This window comes from Nymphaea colorata, chromosome 3 (genome assembly GCF_008831285.2).
Source record: "Nymphaea colorata isolate Beijing-Zhang1983 chromosome 3, ASM883128v2, whole genome shotgun sequence".
NCBI lineage: Eukaryota > Viridiplantae > Streptophyta > Magnoliopsida > Nymphaeales > Nymphaeaceae > Nymphaea > Nymphaea colorata.
The window spans coordinates 23,652,312-23,670,725 of record NC_045140.1 but is presented as its reverse complement, the minus strand read 5'-3'; the positions used below and the strand labels follow the sequence as shown (position 1 = coordinate 23,670,725).

The 18,414-nt window shown below is 36.0% G+C and overlaps 1 protein-coding gene across 1 annotated transcript in view; it reads left to right on the top strand.

Moving 5' to 3' along the window:
• Nucleotides 1-412: 412 nt before the first annotated feature.
• The window catches only part of LOC116249791 (isoamylase 2, chloroplastic), a 38,273-nt gene continuing 20,271 nt past the window's right edge, over nucleotides 413-18,414 (top strand). The window contains exons 1-13 of the mRNA XM_050076801.1: nucleotides 413-518; nucleotides 5,870-5,925; nucleotides 9,174-9,335; nucleotides 9,526-9,867; nucleotides 9,967-10,068; nucleotides 10,149-10,234; nucleotides 11,608-11,757; nucleotides 14,216-14,384; nucleotides 15,519-15,620; nucleotides 16,686-16,776; nucleotides 16,859-16,940; nucleotides 17,749-17,885; nucleotides 17,963-18,032. Of these exons, the coding sequence (XP_049932758.1) occupies nucleotides 413-518; nucleotides 5,870-5,925; nucleotides 9,174-9,335; nucleotides 9,526-9,867; nucleotides 9,967-10,068; nucleotides 10,149-10,234; nucleotides 11,608-11,757; nucleotides 14,216-14,384; nucleotides 15,519-15,620; nucleotides 16,686-16,776; nucleotides 16,859-16,940; nucleotides 17,749-17,885; nucleotides 17,963-18,032 (1,655 nt within the window). The remainder of the gene's footprint in view (nucleotides 519-5,869; nucleotides 5,926-9,173; nucleotides 9,336-9,525; nucleotides 9,868-9,966; nucleotides 10,069-10,148; nucleotides 10,235-11,607; nucleotides 11,758-14,215; nucleotides 14,385-15,518; nucleotides 15,621-16,685; nucleotides 16,777-16,858; nucleotides 16,941-17,748; nucleotides 17,886-17,962; nucleotides 18,033-18,414) is intronic.

Below are 18,414 nucleotides of genomic sequence, written 5' to 3'. Positions count from 1 at the left end.
GTGCAGAGATTGAACCCTTTTGTTTTATTTCCTCCTTTTTGCTTCAACCCAAGTTTTGGTTCTCCAGGCAATCACGGTTAACGGTGGGTTACAGGAAACTGATGACATGTTTATTCACAAGCATGAACCAAGAGCTGTCTCATCCCTTAACATTATCTGCTCTAGAGCAGTAAAAGGATTTGCTTTGTAAAGTCACTAGGATCGCATTTGGGCAAGATCTGGTTTATAAGATTTTCCAATGTTCCATTATGCCAAATCCAGTTCAGGTTCCACCTCAAGTCACTGCCTTCTGCAGTGTATGTGGTAGATATGGTTGTGTATTAGCTTATCTTTTTCCGCTTTTTGGTAGTTCGGATTATCTTTTGCATCCTGAAAAGTATCATCATTTCCTATGTGTTTCTTTCAAATAGAGATGCCTAATGTAGTGGTTTTACAGTCTGAGCATGTGCTTGACTCTGGAATACTCTTCGTTGAATGGGCGCCGCAGTTTGATTGGCCCATAGCTATTTCGTCGAAAGGTTGGATTGTCGATATAAACTGATGGGCATGATCTATACGGTTTATTTTAACAGACAGCAAGTTTTTAATCACATGATTTGGCATATAAGATTCGGGACATTAGAAATCAACAGCTCACAATATATCAAAATTTAATGGATTAAAGCCACACTTTTGTTTCCAAAAGATAAAAATCAAACGTGCAGCTTTTTAATAAAATTTTGTACTGAATCTACTTGCGTCATTAGATTTAGAGAAGTATCTGTTCTATCATGAGGCGCAACTAGAAGAAATCACAAATTGTGGAGTGCTGAATTCACTTGTCCGATACATAACTCCTCTTCCAATTTATAAGCAATTCTTCTTATTTGCGCTTTTAAGACAAGCCTACCATTACCATTCTGTCGCTTTGACAAGCCAGCAACTTATCAGTGTCCGCACAGAGGTTTCAAGTTATTAGAGAATTTACTGCTTCACAAGGAAAATAAATATTTAGTATGTATATATATATATATATATATATATATATATATATATATATATATATATATATATATATAATGTTTCAGTAAATGAGGGATACCTGCCGAACTTTTTCCTATCCCGGGATTCAGGGATGTTTGGGGAACTCATATCGGGTAAGGATGGATATATAAATGGTCGTATTCGTGTATGTGGGGAGGATGAAGTAAAGAACCTTGGGATATAGAAAGGTTGAAAGTTTGTGAGCCTGCATCTTCTTTAATGGCTGACTGTGGGCGAAGGTTTTTTACTGGCCAATCAAGAGGTAACTGCAGGTGGGTGACAGTAAAAAAGGAAAAAGAAGAAGGAAATGCAATACGAACATTGTCAAACGTTGTAAAAACTCCATCTCCGCGACAGAGAGGGATATCCTCACAGGAACAAAAATGCATCGATTAGCTCATCGTCATCATGCCATCAATATAACGACACGGCGTCTTGCAAGGCATGGAGAGTCCAAGCTTGTCAGGCTGGAGAATTAAATGGGGAAAATCTGATATCGGCAGGTGGCTTTTCCTTTTCAACTTTTTACTGCACCAGCTATGGGCTCTACAAAGGGCTTGAGCTGCTGAGCATCCGATTTTCAATGTATTTTGCTGTGCCGGGGGCCCGGGGTCTGGACAGTTTGCATGGACCAGAAAAAATTTCTGAGAAAAAATGTCGTCATCTTGCCACACGCATATTGACAACAGATGGGACATTTCTGTTTAAAAACTGCCAGCATTGTAATTTTAAGTCTGGGCAGTAACTCAATAATGTACTGCTGCTACCATTAACGCGACACAACTTAGAACCCAAGATATTGAAGAATTAAGAAAGCTTTCGGGCTTTTTTTTTTTCAAATAATGGATTATTAATCTCTCGATCACCTAAGACATATATTGGTGATGCAAATATTTACGAATTATTTAGTATATTGTTCACTTTCTCAAGCTTGGTTAATTGTAAATGTGTTCGACAAACTTTCTCTGTGGTCGTTGAAGCCATTGTTAAACTACAATAGAGAGACTGGCTTGGCTACTTTTATGGGTCCAGTCTCTGTCGACGTGATAAAGCCAGATCCAATCGTGATACCGAGGGCTTCACTTAAAAACACAGAAATCAGAAAAAATCGCCTGAGTTAAGGACAGAGTTTTCCCTTTGATTCAGGGAAAAAAGTTTACAAATTGTTCACCTATCAATTCAAGCCCCCTAGCGGGCAGATATTTAGTCGGCAGATTCCATATTTTATATGGAACTAACGTATTAGTTATTCATAGTTTTCTTCTTTTCTGTTTTTTTAATATTTCAAATTCACAAATCTGAAAAAGAGGTAATTAAATGAAGTAATACATATTGAGGGTCTGATGGATTTGAATATGATATAACTAAAAGGACAAGGTACACATCCATACAAGATCCTGACCTTTTGCATCCCTACGTGAAAAAAAAAGAGGATGTCTGATTATGCCCAATGCAACCAGTGGACATGGAACACGCATGTTCCTTGCATTTTCAACCCAGAACCTGCACAAGTAGGTCATGTCTCGACGGTGCACATGAACACGAACAGACAACTGCTCGCCAACATTTATGGAATGCCAAGAATAGGATGTTACGTTCATGTCATTCCAAAAATGACTACTGAATATCCCTTAGTGTTGTTTGATAACAGTAATATTTTGTTACTCTTTCATGAACATTTCTTAAAAAAAATGAAAATTTCATGGATAACTGTAAAAGTATTCCACTAATTTACTTTATTTTTTAACAGATAATTTACTTCATTTTTTGGGCAGATTCATGAAACATTAACAATATGTTACTGTTGTCAAACACTCCCTTAAGAATCATTTAATAGTAGGAACACTTACTGCATGTCCCTTAAATTTGCTCCAAAGTTTGGAGTAGATATATGGTACACTAAAACTAGTGTTTTCGAGGCAGATTCATGGGACAGTTACTTAGTGTCCCTATTACCAAACAACCCCTTAAGGGTGTGTTTGACAATAAGAACACTAACATACTATTTCATTAATTTGTCTTCTTTGGGACAAATTAATGGAAAAGTCTATTTTGTTACTTTACCAAATGCCCCTAGCTAAAAGTATGTTTGATTTTCATTTCTCAAATGCTAAGAAAGGGAATTTTCAAGGATGGCACTAAAAGCAACAAACCATTTATGGTTTATGCTCATGAGGTTTTTTAGCCATATATTGAAGGTCTCAATCAAATCCTCAGTAGTTTACAGGGTGGTGAAAACTAGTGTTTGTTTACACTGTGGACCATGGAATACATTTCAAGCGGTCATTTGATAACAGTAACACATTGATCTTGCCTTATTTTTGAGACAGATTTATGCCACAGTAACAAATAATGTATTACTATTAACAGATGAAACACTAAAAATACCAGTCTAGGCTAAAGCAGTTTGATACAGGCAAGAGCCAGAACTTTAACAAGAGAGCGAATGCCAAGTACTCTCCCTGTTGTGTAACAGTAAGGTCATGTGCTGATAGAGCCTCCCAAGTATCGGGGAAACCACTTAGTTGGACAGTCTTCTAGGGTGAAGAGTAAAAATATTTCAGATACTCGTCAGAGCAGTACCTGCATCCTCTCTTCCTTTATTTGGACGGACGCTTGGCAGGCTTTTCATGGCTCAATTATGGGCACAGGACAAACTCAAGCCTAGCTGCAACCCAAAATGTTACCATTGATTCACGTTACCTAACTCTTATCAAAGTTAGCGCAGATGCGGCACTTGGTATCCGCTTCTAGGTGTTCTTGTTGTTAATACTTACTGGAAAGGAAGATCAAAGAGAAACGGTCTGCATTTTAGTGAAGCTTTTGTCTGCACTTTTATGCTTGTGTAATGGAGTTTTGCTTGCCAAACAAACAAACTTTTTGCATCTTTATCAAGACTTAACAAAGTTTTGTACTTTGTGTATGAACTTAAACAAGCACCTAAAGTCTTTCCCCACCGTTCATTCAAGAAGCTTTGGATGACCTCCAATAAAAAGTAGAGTCTATCTAGAAGATATTTCGGCCCCGGCCCATGGCCCGGTGCTTGGATGCCATTTGTCACTCAACGAGTTGCATCTGAAGAACAATTGGCGGTATTATAGCACCAGAGGGTGCCCAGGAGTTTATTCACGAGTTGATGTTGGTTTAAAATTGTTGACGTCTATTTTGCTGTTCAATTTGGAAGGACACATTTTTTTGTTCAGACGTGCAATTATTGAAGCAATGGTTTAATAAGCGGTGAGCCAAACCTCGAATTGGATCTAAAAAAGTTCTCCGATTGGGCCTTATTTAAGTCGGTCGATTCCGAGTACGGGAGGCATACTTGCAGATCCATATCTAGATTTTTCAGAATGGTATTTCATTTCATGTAACAAAAACATTTCTTTGTGCCAGCTTCTATTATACGTTTATATGTTTTATGTTCTTTGTATTTTTCTGATAGGCTGCACATGATAATTAGATGGCTTTAATTTTTTCTTCCCATATATTGAACTTGACTGCGCTTCCATTTTATTTTGAAGATCCCAAGCTAAAATCAACATGTGAGGGAATCCGAACTCTGCCCTTTGGTTTTTTTGACTTACTGTCAATTCTTAAACCTTGTTAAGAAAAGTCCTGAAATGCAAGAAAACTTTAGTTTGCCGCAACTTGTAAATTAGTCATGTCCTGTTATGGCAGAGTTTTTGTCATATATTTTGTTGTCACCGCCTCAATGGGTATAGTGTACCTGGTCGGGCTGGGGTGTAGTTTGATTCTTGTGGCGCTTTATCTCTGCATTTTAAGATGCACTGCTGCCGTCATTGATGTCAACATAGTCCAAGGCCCCGAAGGCGAAGGAATGGGGAGCCGAGGCCCTTTGGGCCTCCTTTACAAACAGTGATTTGTTAACCTCTTGATCACCTAAACAGATTTTGTCAATGCTTCTAGTCTCTTATTCATTATAGTGTGTATCAAATCATTATACTTTTCTGTTCTTCACTTAAAAAATAATTTAAAACTACATTAAAACAGTTAAAATTTAAATATTTATTTTTCTTCCAACATATTGAATATCATTTGACAACCGGGCTATGCGATGCGTATCATCAACCAATACAAGCTGAAGCGGTACAATAATAACATGAAGTACGCGGATTTTTTGTTCCACTTTTTGCAGCAAGGTTGCAGGCTTGCAGTTTCTCGTAGCAGATAGCGAATTGGAGTTTTTACATCAATGAGCTTGCCAGTGAGCCAGGTGGTTTCCTATAGGCGACAGCAAACTTATGAAGAAGACAAATGCAAAACTGTCTAAAATGGAAAAAGCCACTGGTGCATAAACATTAAAGAGGGTTCATGCATTTCTTTGCCTTTGAACTGTGGAAGTACCTTCTGTCTTCACCTCAATTATTTGGTGCTTCAATTATTAAAGAAGTGCCTAGAAACAAACAATCAAATAGCCTTACCTCTGGGTTTGATAGCTAGGAAGACAATTGAATAGGCCAGAACGCCTCCCTCCAATAATTCAAGGCCTCTGAAGTGATGTAAAATAATTTTCCATTCAGTGCTCTCTCTCTCTCTCTCTCTCTCTCTCCCTCTCTCCCCGTCTCTCTCTCTCTCTCTCTCTCTACATATATATATATATATATATATATATATATATATATATATATATATATATATATATATATATATATATATGTTCTTTCTTTTGCCTTCTCTTCACCTAGCTTTTTTGCTGCTAGTGATTGACCCCTCATATCCAGAGGTGTTGGCATAGTGGGTGAGTTAAGACTAGCATATGTCACCATTGGATTCTCATGAAAGACACTCTTTATACAATTTGAAGCTATAGATTTACGGTTTACAGTCTCCAAGGGCCTAGTGGGCTTAGGAGTCCTGCCAATGCTTCCAAAAAGCCTTCAGGTACCTAATGTTCACTTGAATTTAGTAATCTCAGGAGTGGAGCCATGTGTGGGCTCGTGTGGTCAGTTGCCCACACAGGCCGGTGGAAATATTTTCCATGTTCAAGCTGGATCCGAGTCCAGGCAAATGGAGTTGCCCCTAACTAGAAATTTCTCGCTCCACCCCCTAACTAGTAGAGGAAAAGAACCACAGGTTATGGTTCGCTTTCCCTAGTGTTGGGATTCCAAATCGTTGACTGTTGAAATCAAACCGTTTTAACAAACAGTGGATTTCAAGTCGCCATAGGGTTGGACCTCAAATCTGTGGTGATCTGATTTCAACTCATTAGTGAATAAATGCGGCCCAAGATTCATGAGGATTTCAAATCACTTTGGATCTTATATTTGAGGGAAACGAACATGACCTGTTTTATGGATTTGAATCGCGTACAATGTGCATATTTTAAATTATCAGCTAATGTGATTTGTTTTTAGCAAAATCACAGCACATATCTATTCTTGGTTGTTTTGGATAACTATAACCAGATGTGGTTCTAGACTGCCCTAATGGAAAGATGTCATTTTCTTGAGTTGACCTCATGCTTTGTTCTGAAGCAGAATTTGCAAATGAGATTTTAAATAAGGGTCTAAAAAATCCAAGTCTGAAAAATTCGCTAGGAAATTTCTGATGCGTTTGCTGCTTGTTTGGGAGCTGGAGTTGGCACATATCATTCTCAAGTAAGGTGTCCAAACAACTGTTCGATTGGAAGGGAAAATGAGTCCGAAGATAAGACGAATGATAAAGAACAGGATTCTAGATGAGAAAAGCTTCGTGCTGATAAATAACTTAAGCTTGAACAGGCTAAATTTAGCTCACAACTTCAGCTTGCATGTGCTTATGTGTGTATAACTGCGTAGTTAATGCTTCTTTTTGTCAAAATTGGGGATATATATATATATATATATATAGTAGAGCCAAAAAACATTTTTGTGGAATGGCACTGATTCACAAATTTCTATATCCAAAGAAACACTCACATATCTAATAGAGCAAATATTTGAAGACCTTAATGTAAAAATAAAGAAAAATTGATGGGCTGGTGTGGGCAATTCCAGCCTATATGTGGTATATATATGTATATATATATATATCCTTTCTTCGATTTGAGTTATTAAAATGTTACTTAAGGAGTTCCATATAAATTCTGTAACTAATTTAATATACATCATACTCTGAATAGATCACGAGCATACATTACCTAATTAAAATCAATAACTTTTGATGAAACGGCTTTTCTATGGTGTCTTAAGATGGAACCTAGCAATAATTATGGGATTTTTCCATACATGCCGTTTGGGTTAATACCCTTTCGGTGAATAGAGCTCCGCGACATTTTGCAAGAGCACGGCGGGACCGAACTTTTTGCCGCGTTATCGGAAGCCAGCGTTAAATCGAATTTGACCGAGGAATCTAAACAAGACCAATGTAGTTACTTTTCTGACTATGGTTATTTTTTTATTTACGTGTTAAAAAAGACGTCATAAAAGGTGTATTTTATTTACTGAAAACCGTGGCAAACAACTGGCCGCTGTAAATAAATCTTTTTATAATACAAAATAAGAAAAATCATCATCCAGCCACAAAGGTAACCCGCTGATTTCAATTCATATATATATATATATATATATATATTGAAATCAATAAGCTACTTTTGTAGTCAGATGATCATTTTGTATTTTGTATCGTTGAAAAGCATAAAAAAATGTATGTTAAAAAATAGAAAAAAGAATACTGTATGCACGGATAGTTGTTTTAATGCATATTTTGCAATTATTTTTAATCACATAAAATAACCATCTAGCGGCAAAGGTAGCTAGCTGATTTCATTTTTTTTATCTCTTCCTACACACACATATACATATGTGTGTGTGTGGATTGAAATCAACCTGCTAAACTTTGTGGTCATATAGTTTTTTTTTTTTATGTCATTAAATATCACCACAGAAGGTGTATTTGCAACGACTAATTGCTTTGCCACAGTTTTTTACGTACACTTTTCCTTATGTTTTTTAGTGTTACAAAATACAAAATGATCACTAACTAACTAATTTCAATTCTCTCTCTCTCTCTCACACACACACACACACATATATATATATATATATATATATATATATTGTTTTCTTTTGTTTGTCTTTTTTTAGACTCACGTGTCAGTTAGTTCGTAGCTGAACTGTAAGACTGTTTATTTTTTTTGGAGATGCAAATAGGTGCTCCATGACTGGTAGTGGACGAACTAAACCTGAGTTCAACTCATTCATTAAAACAACTCGAGCAAAATAAAAGATTCAACTTGATATCTCAAGCAAGTTGAGGAGCCAGACTTGGTTAATATCGCCGACAAAATATGTTTCATAGGCATATAGCACGTCAAACATTTTCTAGTAGGCGCCTTGCATTCGTCTTGTATTGTATTAATTTCTGAAAAAGAAAAAGAAAAGCTTGTTTTTTTAAAATGTCTTTGCAAACGAATATCATTTCGGATCCCTCCTCCCATATTAGACGGTTGAAAAGCATTCAATTGGTAGTACCGTATACCATGAAGTATGAATTGTCTTTTTTTTTTTTTTTTTTGAAAAACAAAATATTCTTGGTACAAACGTAGTGTGTGAGAAGATCACGAGCCCGTAGTAAAAAAAAAAAAAAAAATCTAGATGTTTAGCTGCGTTGGCATCAGCACTTGTCAATTAAGATACCATGCGCACCACTGAGGCTCGGACACAATGAAAATCGAACTAGAGACGTCTTCACACGAGGCTCGTACACAATGAAAATCGAACTAGGGACGTCTACACACGAAAGTATAAGGCCCACATTCATGCAAGACGAAAACAAATTGTCCTCAAACGTCATTTCAAAAGCTGTAAGTCTTATTGTGACCTTAGAGCATTAGGTGGGGCGTCAAAGTGAAAATTACCTGATAAAACCGAGAGGGCGCTTTCGCGCTCTCCCTCTCGCGCTCACTCCCACGCACTCTTTCTTTCCGGGTTTGGGAGAACCCTCCGATCTTTCCTGATGGTGAATCTCTCTCTCTCTCTCTCTCTCTCTCTCTTTCTGTGCGTGGGTTTGAAGATGGCGAGTGATTCCTATCAATGGCAATTCTCTCGTCAGTCCTTGTTGTTACTTTTTGCGACATCAACTATAATAAATTTCGTTTTCTTGTACCTAATGTTATATCCTGAAACAGCCGAGTTGGAGAACGATGAGAGGTCACTGTTTTGTTTTTGTTAAACTTTTTATTGCGTACGCTAGAAAATGACCTGTGCAGAATTTCGTTTCTGCTCGATACTCTCTCCTCTGCTTTCTGTCTTCGGAATTCTTGGGTCCACGGCATTGGCCGGCGGATTCCCACGAACACGAGATCGTCCGATGTATTGTTGTTCTTCCTTTGATTCATCATCTATCGCGGCTTTTTTTTTTCGAAGATTTTACGCTGTGGACCTCGGGTGACGAGAGGACAAAGTTTTATCTCATTGTTTTTTTCTTCTTAACTGCATAAAAGGAGAAAACTATACAGAATTTCGTATCAGCTCGTAATTCTTTCTAACTCATGTTTCGCAGGTTTCATCGTTTCCAATCGCTTATCCTTCCTTTACGAGTTCGCTGTCTCTGGGTTCCCTTGTTTATAAGAGCGCCGATGTTGAATTTCTTGTGGGAATTCAAAAATCTTGGGTAATAAAGAATGAAGGAAGGGCTGATCGACTTGGCGGGGTTTACAATCTTGAGAAGAAGTCAGGATCGAGGGTGTTTCACGGCAGGAACTGTAAACAATTTGGAGGGGAAACCTGCTCGGTCTGGCAACGGGATATCAATGAAATCGTCGCTCCTACTGATAAAAGTAGTCAGTCCCTCAGCCACGATAAGGTGTCCAAGTATTCGTTTTGGACGGAGCTGGGTGGCCAGGTCATTTGATGCTTATAGTTTTCTTGTTGGTTGTGAGATTCGCTTGATTTTATTTTACAGTGTGGGATTGCCTTTTAATGTTGTCGTGGTTGTGGATAGGTTAAAGTACTGGTCAGGCGGAAGGACTTGACCTACGAACTGAGGGTTGAGGTGTCCTCATTGCCTGCTGAGACTGGTGACCATGATTTGTTCCTAAATTGGGTACAACAGTGATCCAATGAAATTTAAAATTGGATTTTGTGGCAATATATATCCTAAATGCAGAGTGTTCACGTTGACAGGGTATGTTTAGATCAGACTCCTCTTCTTGGGTGGTCCCAGAGCATCAAAGTTTGCCTCCTGGTGCAATCTGCGTTCAATTAGAAAAGTAAGATATTCTTAATTGTGGATACAACATTTCCAATTTTGTTTTGCCCTTAGTTATGCGGTACTTGGTGTCATGTGCAGCCTTTAGTTGCAATTAGCTAGTTTTCTGCCTGTTATTTGAAATGACTTTTTTTGTTATAAGTTAGTTGAAGATGAATCTCATTCGCCTTGAGTTTTGGATAACTTAGATTGATTTATCAGAAAGAATTGATGTGCAGTGAAAAACGCTAGGTACATTTTTAGCAATATCAAAATTTTAGATGCACCTTTTATAATTGCTAATAGTTTGCCTGTGCTTTTAAGAATTTTCTAATACTTGAAACTTTTTTTTATAATTAATAAAAAGTCTATTATATTGTTAAGTTGCCTATGAAGCACCACAACGCATGAGATTTTCACAGAAATTATCTTCAACGGTTCAACCTTTTTCATTTTAAATAGGGATGAATAAAAGATGGTGAAAAAGTTACCCAGCTATTACAAAATTGTCCAAGTTTGAAAGATGGAGAAAAAATGAAAAACATGAAAACCAGATGCTCCTAAGTTCAACTTGAAAAAAGCCCTGTTTTAATGTTTGGATATTATTTGCATGATGTTTCAATATTTACCAGGATTGGACAATGTTAACAAAGTCAGGTTTGTTATAGTTTTGGAGGCCCAAATACCCAATTCATACAACATTTTGCCTGATACACCGTGACAGACATTGGCCAGTATCAGCCATCTATAGGGTGCTTTTAGAGAAATTTACAAATAACTGCTTAACTTTTAATATGTTCTTGCTTTAGTAGGTAATAAAGGTGAAAAATTGCCTGTTGGTTGCTAATATGTCTTACCTATTATGCTATTATATGATTGCCGACCTTGGGCCTGACTTCATCTAGTCAGGTTTTAAGGAAGAAAAAATGAAATTTATAATTACTTCCAGATACATTCGTTTAGAATTTTGAAACAGAATCAGATGACCATTCAAATCCTACTGTATGATAACAAACTGTGTTAACTGTTAACCCATAGATTATTTTCTATCATAATAACTGAATCGAGTTTATGTATATTTGCGATCCATTTTCTCTGTCTATAGTGTCTTATCTTTTCATTTAAATGGGGCGTGGCTGTGGACCCATTATAGGGTTCCATAAATGATATAAAAGTTATAGGTATGGTAGATACAAAAGGTGGAAGACATAATTCACACACACACACACACACACATATATATACATATATATGAAATGAATTATTGAATTTTATTAATCTTAGCAAACTTAGAAACTGAGTCTCATTTACGGAGATGCTTCTGCACATATTTTATAACTTCCTGTACTGTTCATCCTTCATTTACTTCCGTGTTCTACTACCTTTGCGTATCAGTGGGCAGGATTCAGTGCAGATGCCTTTCGAGAGGAAAAACTCATATTTATTTGCATTGAACTTGTCATTCGACTTGAAAAAGGCTCCATTTTATTTATCATTTCTCCTACATCGACAACCTAATGCCTCCATCAAGGAATCTTGGATAAGGTGAGTCTATTATCTTGCCTGTTATGATTAATACAACTGCAGATATAGGTTGTGTTCGTTCATATGAAGTTAAGGAATCACAATAGACTATGCTTGTAAGATGACAATAAAGTGATTCTCTAGACCTTGTTAGTCATTGCAAAATCTTTTAGGAGAAATAGTGAATTAAATTTGTTATCATGCTACAGTGATTTGGCATTTAATTTCATGAGAATGCAAAAGTCTAGACATTTTTTGTCTATTCTCCTCTGTTTTCTGGTTCATGAAAATAAAGCTTATTGTCTATAGATAGTGTTTGATGGTCTCTACAACTTATTTGCAGATAAGTTTTCGTGAATAACGACACTATGGTGTGAATGTCTAGAGGAATTTATTACTATGGTGTAGTTATCTTGTGTTTGGTTGGTACAAGCAAAGTGTTTCCTTGTTTTGTGTTTGACGCAAATGGAGGTAAAATGTCAAGTTCTCATAATATGACCATTGGATTGATGACAGTTGGGAGCTCCTATATGGTGTTAACTCTCTTTCTCCCTCTATCTGCAGTATTCTATATGGTGTTAAGTCTCTTTCTCCTCTATCTGAGGCATTCAAGTGTGCTTTGAGAGGTGGTAATCCAATGTATATGAGGACAAAACTATGCCAAAAAGAGTAATTTACTTTTTTTGATGGTGGCCAGAGTTGGGCAACCTATTGTGCTCATTGTGATACCTTGTTATACGTCCCACACATCACGGCGTCTATAATCTCTTGCCTGAAAAAGAAAAAAAGAAAACTTATGGTGTTCAATAAATGAAATCACAATGTAGATTCAGTAAATAGCAATCCTTAGCCAACTGTGCATTTTGAACAATAGTTCTCCAACTAAATGTGCCATCAGTATTTCAAATCTCCTGTTTTTTCATGCTCTTGCTCTCTTGTTGCATCTCCAATGTCTGGATTGTGGAGTTCTATCTGAAAGCAATATGAAGCCCACATTGTTTCCTGTTGGACCAAAATGCATATCTGAAAAGAGAGGGAAGAAATATGGCTATCTAGTATCTGGTAATATTATATATGTGCTTACAGACAGCAAATAAAATGAATGAATCCTAACTCACTTGGTCCTCTCTGATCTCTTTCTGCAGAAGAGAAACAATATGTCACATGGTAGAAGTGACAAATGATCAAAAGAAAAGGTAGAAATGCTTCAAGAATCCAACTGCCATCCACAATCCAATATGAACCAGAAGAAATTGACGAGACGTTCACTAGCCATATGTACAGTCTATGTAGGTACATCTACATCTGACCAAATAATATGTTGTTACGCACATGTTCAGATAATGGAACCTGTCAGTTGGGCTATAGAATCCCATAGCCATGGCACACACTCCATCCCTCAGCTGCTTATGGGTCTGATCAGGGTCAGATCTGCTTTGGATAAAATTGACTAGCAAGTACGTGATAAATTCTTATCATCACTCACATCAACAGCTTGGATGTAAAGGGAGATAGATTGTTTTAAATGAGGGATTCTGGTTCAGGCCAGAATCCTTGCTGTTTTATCATTCACGTAGAAGCATACACTTCAGACTGGATCTGATAGCCGATCCATTTTCTCAAATTGGGTGGTAAATGTTGAAGCTGATGCAACTTCTCTGCATTGATATGATATAAAGGCATAAAAGGATCACATTTGAGAGAGATGCATTATAGAGGAATTCTTCCATACCAGGATTCTATTACTTTTACCGAGGTGAAATTCTGATTTCTTGTTGGATGAGTATGCAACCTAGATCTGACCCGTTGACAGCTCCTCTCCCTCTCCATGTTCTACATTGAAAGGAGAATAGTGACATGAGTGTGAATAATAGACTAATTCAAAAAAAGATAAGCATAAACCAGGAATATAATGTACAGGTAACTCCTGGGACCTAAAAAAGCTAAAACCAGAATACCAGAAAAGAAAACTAGTTAAGAAGGTGAATGGAAAATATGGAATATAAAACTCCTCATAGACAATTCAAAGGACTGAAGCCAATCAGAAGAAAGAAAAGAAAATATATGCCATACAACTATAGTGTATATCTTCTTAGCTATGGTTATCCATTCTTCCTGTCATTTGATTGTTGCACAAGTCTATGTCAGCTTGTTCCTGAATTCCTGCTGTATGTGCTTGGCTTGTTAACCTGATCAAACAGATCATTTGAATCAGCTTGTTATTCATCAATGTCAGTCTATACTCAATGTGCCAAGTTCTCAAAATGGGAAATAATAAAGCATGTGCATTAGATGCACAAGTGTTTGAATCACTTGTGGGATCAGTTTCCGCTGAGCTAGTTGTGCAGAACACCGAAACCAATATGATGATTTTGTAACTAATAATAATTGCCTCATATGATGAAAAATTTTAGTTGTACGTTTATTCTAGGGTCTGCTGTTGATGATGTTCCCTTGTTTATTTTCACTTTCTTTGCAGAAACCACTTGAGGCAAAATTTTTGTGTGCCTGTGGGTATTGGAAGGGGATTCCCTGAACCCCTTGGTGCTACCTTCTGTGATGATGGTGCTACAAATTTCGCTTTATTTTCAAGGAATGCTGAAAATGTGGTCTTGTGCTTGTATGAGAAGAAGACTAGCGAACCATCTGTATGATTTTCATTATAACAATATTCTAGATTCTGTATTTTCTTTTAATTTTTTATGGTATGCTGTTTTTATTTGATGTGGATCTTTTCTTTGCTTTGCCAACCTTTTATTAAGTTTTCATGAAAATTCACAAAATTTTGAACTGCCATACTGGAAATGGTTTTTGAATGACATCAAGTTTCACCGATCAGTATCATTTACTTATTTGTATGCACTTTGTTTGAACTTCGCAGCTTCAAAAAGCTTTTTTGATTTTTTGAAGCTTCATAGGTTATAATTAATTTTAGAAAAATAGTATTTTGAGGTACACTTTTATGATTGGGAAATTTCTTTTTGCATTGATAGCCACAAATATCGTTCTCGGGTTTTTACAGTGAGGTTTTTCTTGGGTATTTTCACCAAAGTATTTTTTTTTCCAGAAAATTTTGGAGCTTTTTTAAAAAAATAAAAAAGCTAGTAAAAATGCAATAAATAAGAAGCTACTTAGAAGGCATTAAAACATCTAATTAAATTAAAATGATAAAGTAATAAGCATTGTATTGCATCTAGGAGGTCATGTTAAATACCCAGAGGAAATAAAACAATGAAACAAAAGTTGAAAAAAATGAAAATAGAAAAATGGAATAAAAATAAATGAAATAATCACAATTAGATTGCATTAAAATCATGATAAAGTCACGATTATTGATTTTTAAAGTTTTTGAAAATACCGTGATTTTTCCCATTTTTTTGTTTTATTTATTTATTTCATTAATATCACGATCTTTTAAAAAATGTCATGATATTTGTGGCTATGGGTAGACATGTATCTGTGTGGAAGAAATTGAAGTCAAGTTTCATGTCATTACTCTTGGTTGATCTCTTCTTGGTACTTGCCTACTTCGTAGGCTATTTTTTGATATAATGCATAATAGTATAGCACATAAGGTGCTAAATTGCTCTTCACATTTATTTCACCTTTGGGGCAGTTTGATAAGCAATGCCCTCGTGTTGATTATTGGAGAAATTTCAGGCTTCCGACATTCTTTCTGCATGAACATTTTCCATGTTCTTTTTTTGGTACTTGTAGTACATTTCTCATTTCCCCACTTTCTTTTGATCTTGGATGACATGAAAAATTTGTGCTTTGTGCAGTTAGAGATTGAACTAGACCCATATGTCAATCGAACAAGTGATATTTGGCATGCGTCAATCGAAAATGCCGACCGATATTCATGTTATGGCTATCGATGTAAGGTAAACATGTGTTTTTATCTTTGCATATAAATGTTATATTTTTTAGCACCAGAACCTTGTTAGATCAAGAGTTGTAGGAAATTTGTAACACATTATATGTATAATTGATCTTCCTTGTGCATATATGCTGATACTTTAAATTACTTGTTAAGACATGGCCTATTGTATTTGGATCTTAGATTAGCCCAGATCCAGATCCACATCCATGCTACTTATGCAAAATACGTTAGGAACTTATGTGTTACTGACATGCTGCTGTAACTCGTGTCGCCTATTGTTGCGGGGATCCGTTCTGGCCCATTTTTACATGGGCCTATCAATTTAGATGGTAAACTTGTTACAAAATTGAAATCATTAGTCTCCCACTCAATCTGTAGATTACAAGACGAGGTTAGGAATGTACTATGTGACCTTTCAGTGCACTTCCTGCCCAGTCTTCCAGAATAATCTAAGAGAAACAAAAATCTTGTTTGTGAAATTTTCACCTACATATCAGATGCCATTGAGTTGATTCTGCTGGCAGAGCAAAGATTTTCATAGACATGAAAAAGGGAAGAATGTTTCATACATAGTCACAAAGGACATCTCGGAGTTTTAAATGGCGAGGTTTTTCTCGTGTATAATATGGCGGGTTTGATAAATACGAGAAAAAAATGGTATTTGAAAAAAAAATAAAAAGAACTAAAAATGGGGAAAAATAAAATAAGTGAGAAAATAATAACACAAACATCAAAAGATAAGTAGTTTTGCAACAAATAAAAATCGAAGATGAAAAAAATTGTATGACATTAAATACATGAGAAAAATGAAAAAATGAAAAAAATGCGTTAAAAACATGTTAAAAAGGCTTTTTTTTTTGTTTTTCACGTTTAAAAAAAAACATGTTTTTTTAAGTTTTAAACGACATTTCATTTTCTCGCATTTTTTTGAAAATAACGCGTTTTTTGTGACTATGGAACTTTCAAATAAAGTTTTTCCAGAATAAGTAATTTACTTATATTTTTGGTAGGTATCTTCTTGGTTGATTTGTGGTTGAGGATTTTTACAGAAACTCATTTTTTTCAGGGAACTACTCTTTGCGACAGCGATAGTAGGTTCCATGTGCGGCGTGTCCTTTTGGATCCATATGCTAAAATAATTAGCAACTTAAATTCTGGTAAAGGTTTGAGACCCTTCTTGTGGAAGTGATGATGCTTATTTGATATTTGTCTCTTTGCGATATCTGCTACACTTTTTAGGTGAATCAGTTTCGCTTGTGGATTGTCTTGGGAGTTTTGAGAGGGATGTTCCCTTTGATTGGGATGGAGACAGCCGTCCATGGTAATGTAACATTTAATTAAGTTTGTTTCGCTAGTTGATTACAAACATTAGTTAGATATATGATTCCTTTTTTTTTGTGCATAATTTTTTCTCTTGCTGTTGTTCTTTCTTGTAAGTTGTAACCATTTCTGGTGACCTTTCTATCTGTAATGCAGTTGGTGCTCTGTCATCGATGCTCATGAGAATGGTGTTTACAGTTGCAACTTACAATTTCAGTTTATTCGTTATGTTCAGTAATTGAAGTGTCGCCAATCCCCATTTTTTTGATGAGCACTGGTTAATGTTTGTGTTCGAATGTGTATTACCTTAGGTGTTAATTAAAAGATGAAGAACGATGAACTCATGGGATTCTTTCTAGCAATATAGAGGCATGTATATGCCTGTGTATAAAGATATAGTGCGTCTTAGATGAATTGCTAATCCATTGTGCTAATTCTTCGTTTTACACGTATATTGCTTAAATAAACTGCTATCTTCAAGATGAATTGCTAGGCTTTTGTTGCTTATTTCAACACTTGGTTTTTTGTGGTGTTACACATGCTTTTTTCTTCTTTTTTTTGTACTAAAATTTTGAAGTCCAATAGTCCGTGCGTTTTGTTATTCTCATGGTTATATGGTTATAAATTTTTATGATGCCATTTATTAGCAATTGTTTGTTACTGTCCAACTAATGTCTAACTCCAGCTTTCTGAGAAGGGCTGTGAAGTTTTTAGTTACTGAATGAACAATTCTGGGCCTTGTTGATTGTCCATGTAAGTTTAGGCTGTTTTAGTTTGCTATAGAAAGGTGTGTTAATTTGATTTTTCAGCACGCCAATGGAGGAAATGGTCGTATATCGGTTGAATGTACAACGCTTTACAGAGGATATATCTAGTGAATTACCTAGTGCTGTTGCTGGCACGTTTCTTGGTGTTGTTGAGAAGCTAGATCATTTCAAGAAGCTCGGTAACTGAGTCTATCATTGACTGTTAATCAATCTCAGTTCTTAAGCATTTTTTTTATACATTCCTTCTTCTCTACAGGTGTAAATGCAGTTCTTCTAGAACCAATTTTTCCATTTATTGAGGAGTACGGACCTTATTTTCCATATCAGTGAGTGTGTCCTGTCTTCTTCTACCATTATGCTGATCATGCATCTGAAAGTTAGGAATTTGAAAAAATCTTTCACTTGTGTGGTTTCCACTTTTGGTTCAGTATAGGACTGAGTAGATATTTATGTGCTTATCTTGTAACTTTTGTTATGTTTGCTCCCGGCTAGTATTTCTTATTGCGATATACTTGTGCTCATTCTTGTTCTTTTAATTTGAATACCTAATATAAGCTAGCCAAGTTACATAATGTGTCAGTGCCACTACAGAAAATATGATAACTATCAAGTATGACAAATGGAAACCAGAAAATGAAACATTTACTGGAGAGACCAATCTCATGGATTAGTTTACTATAAAAATTATCATGTTGCAGACAAGCAATC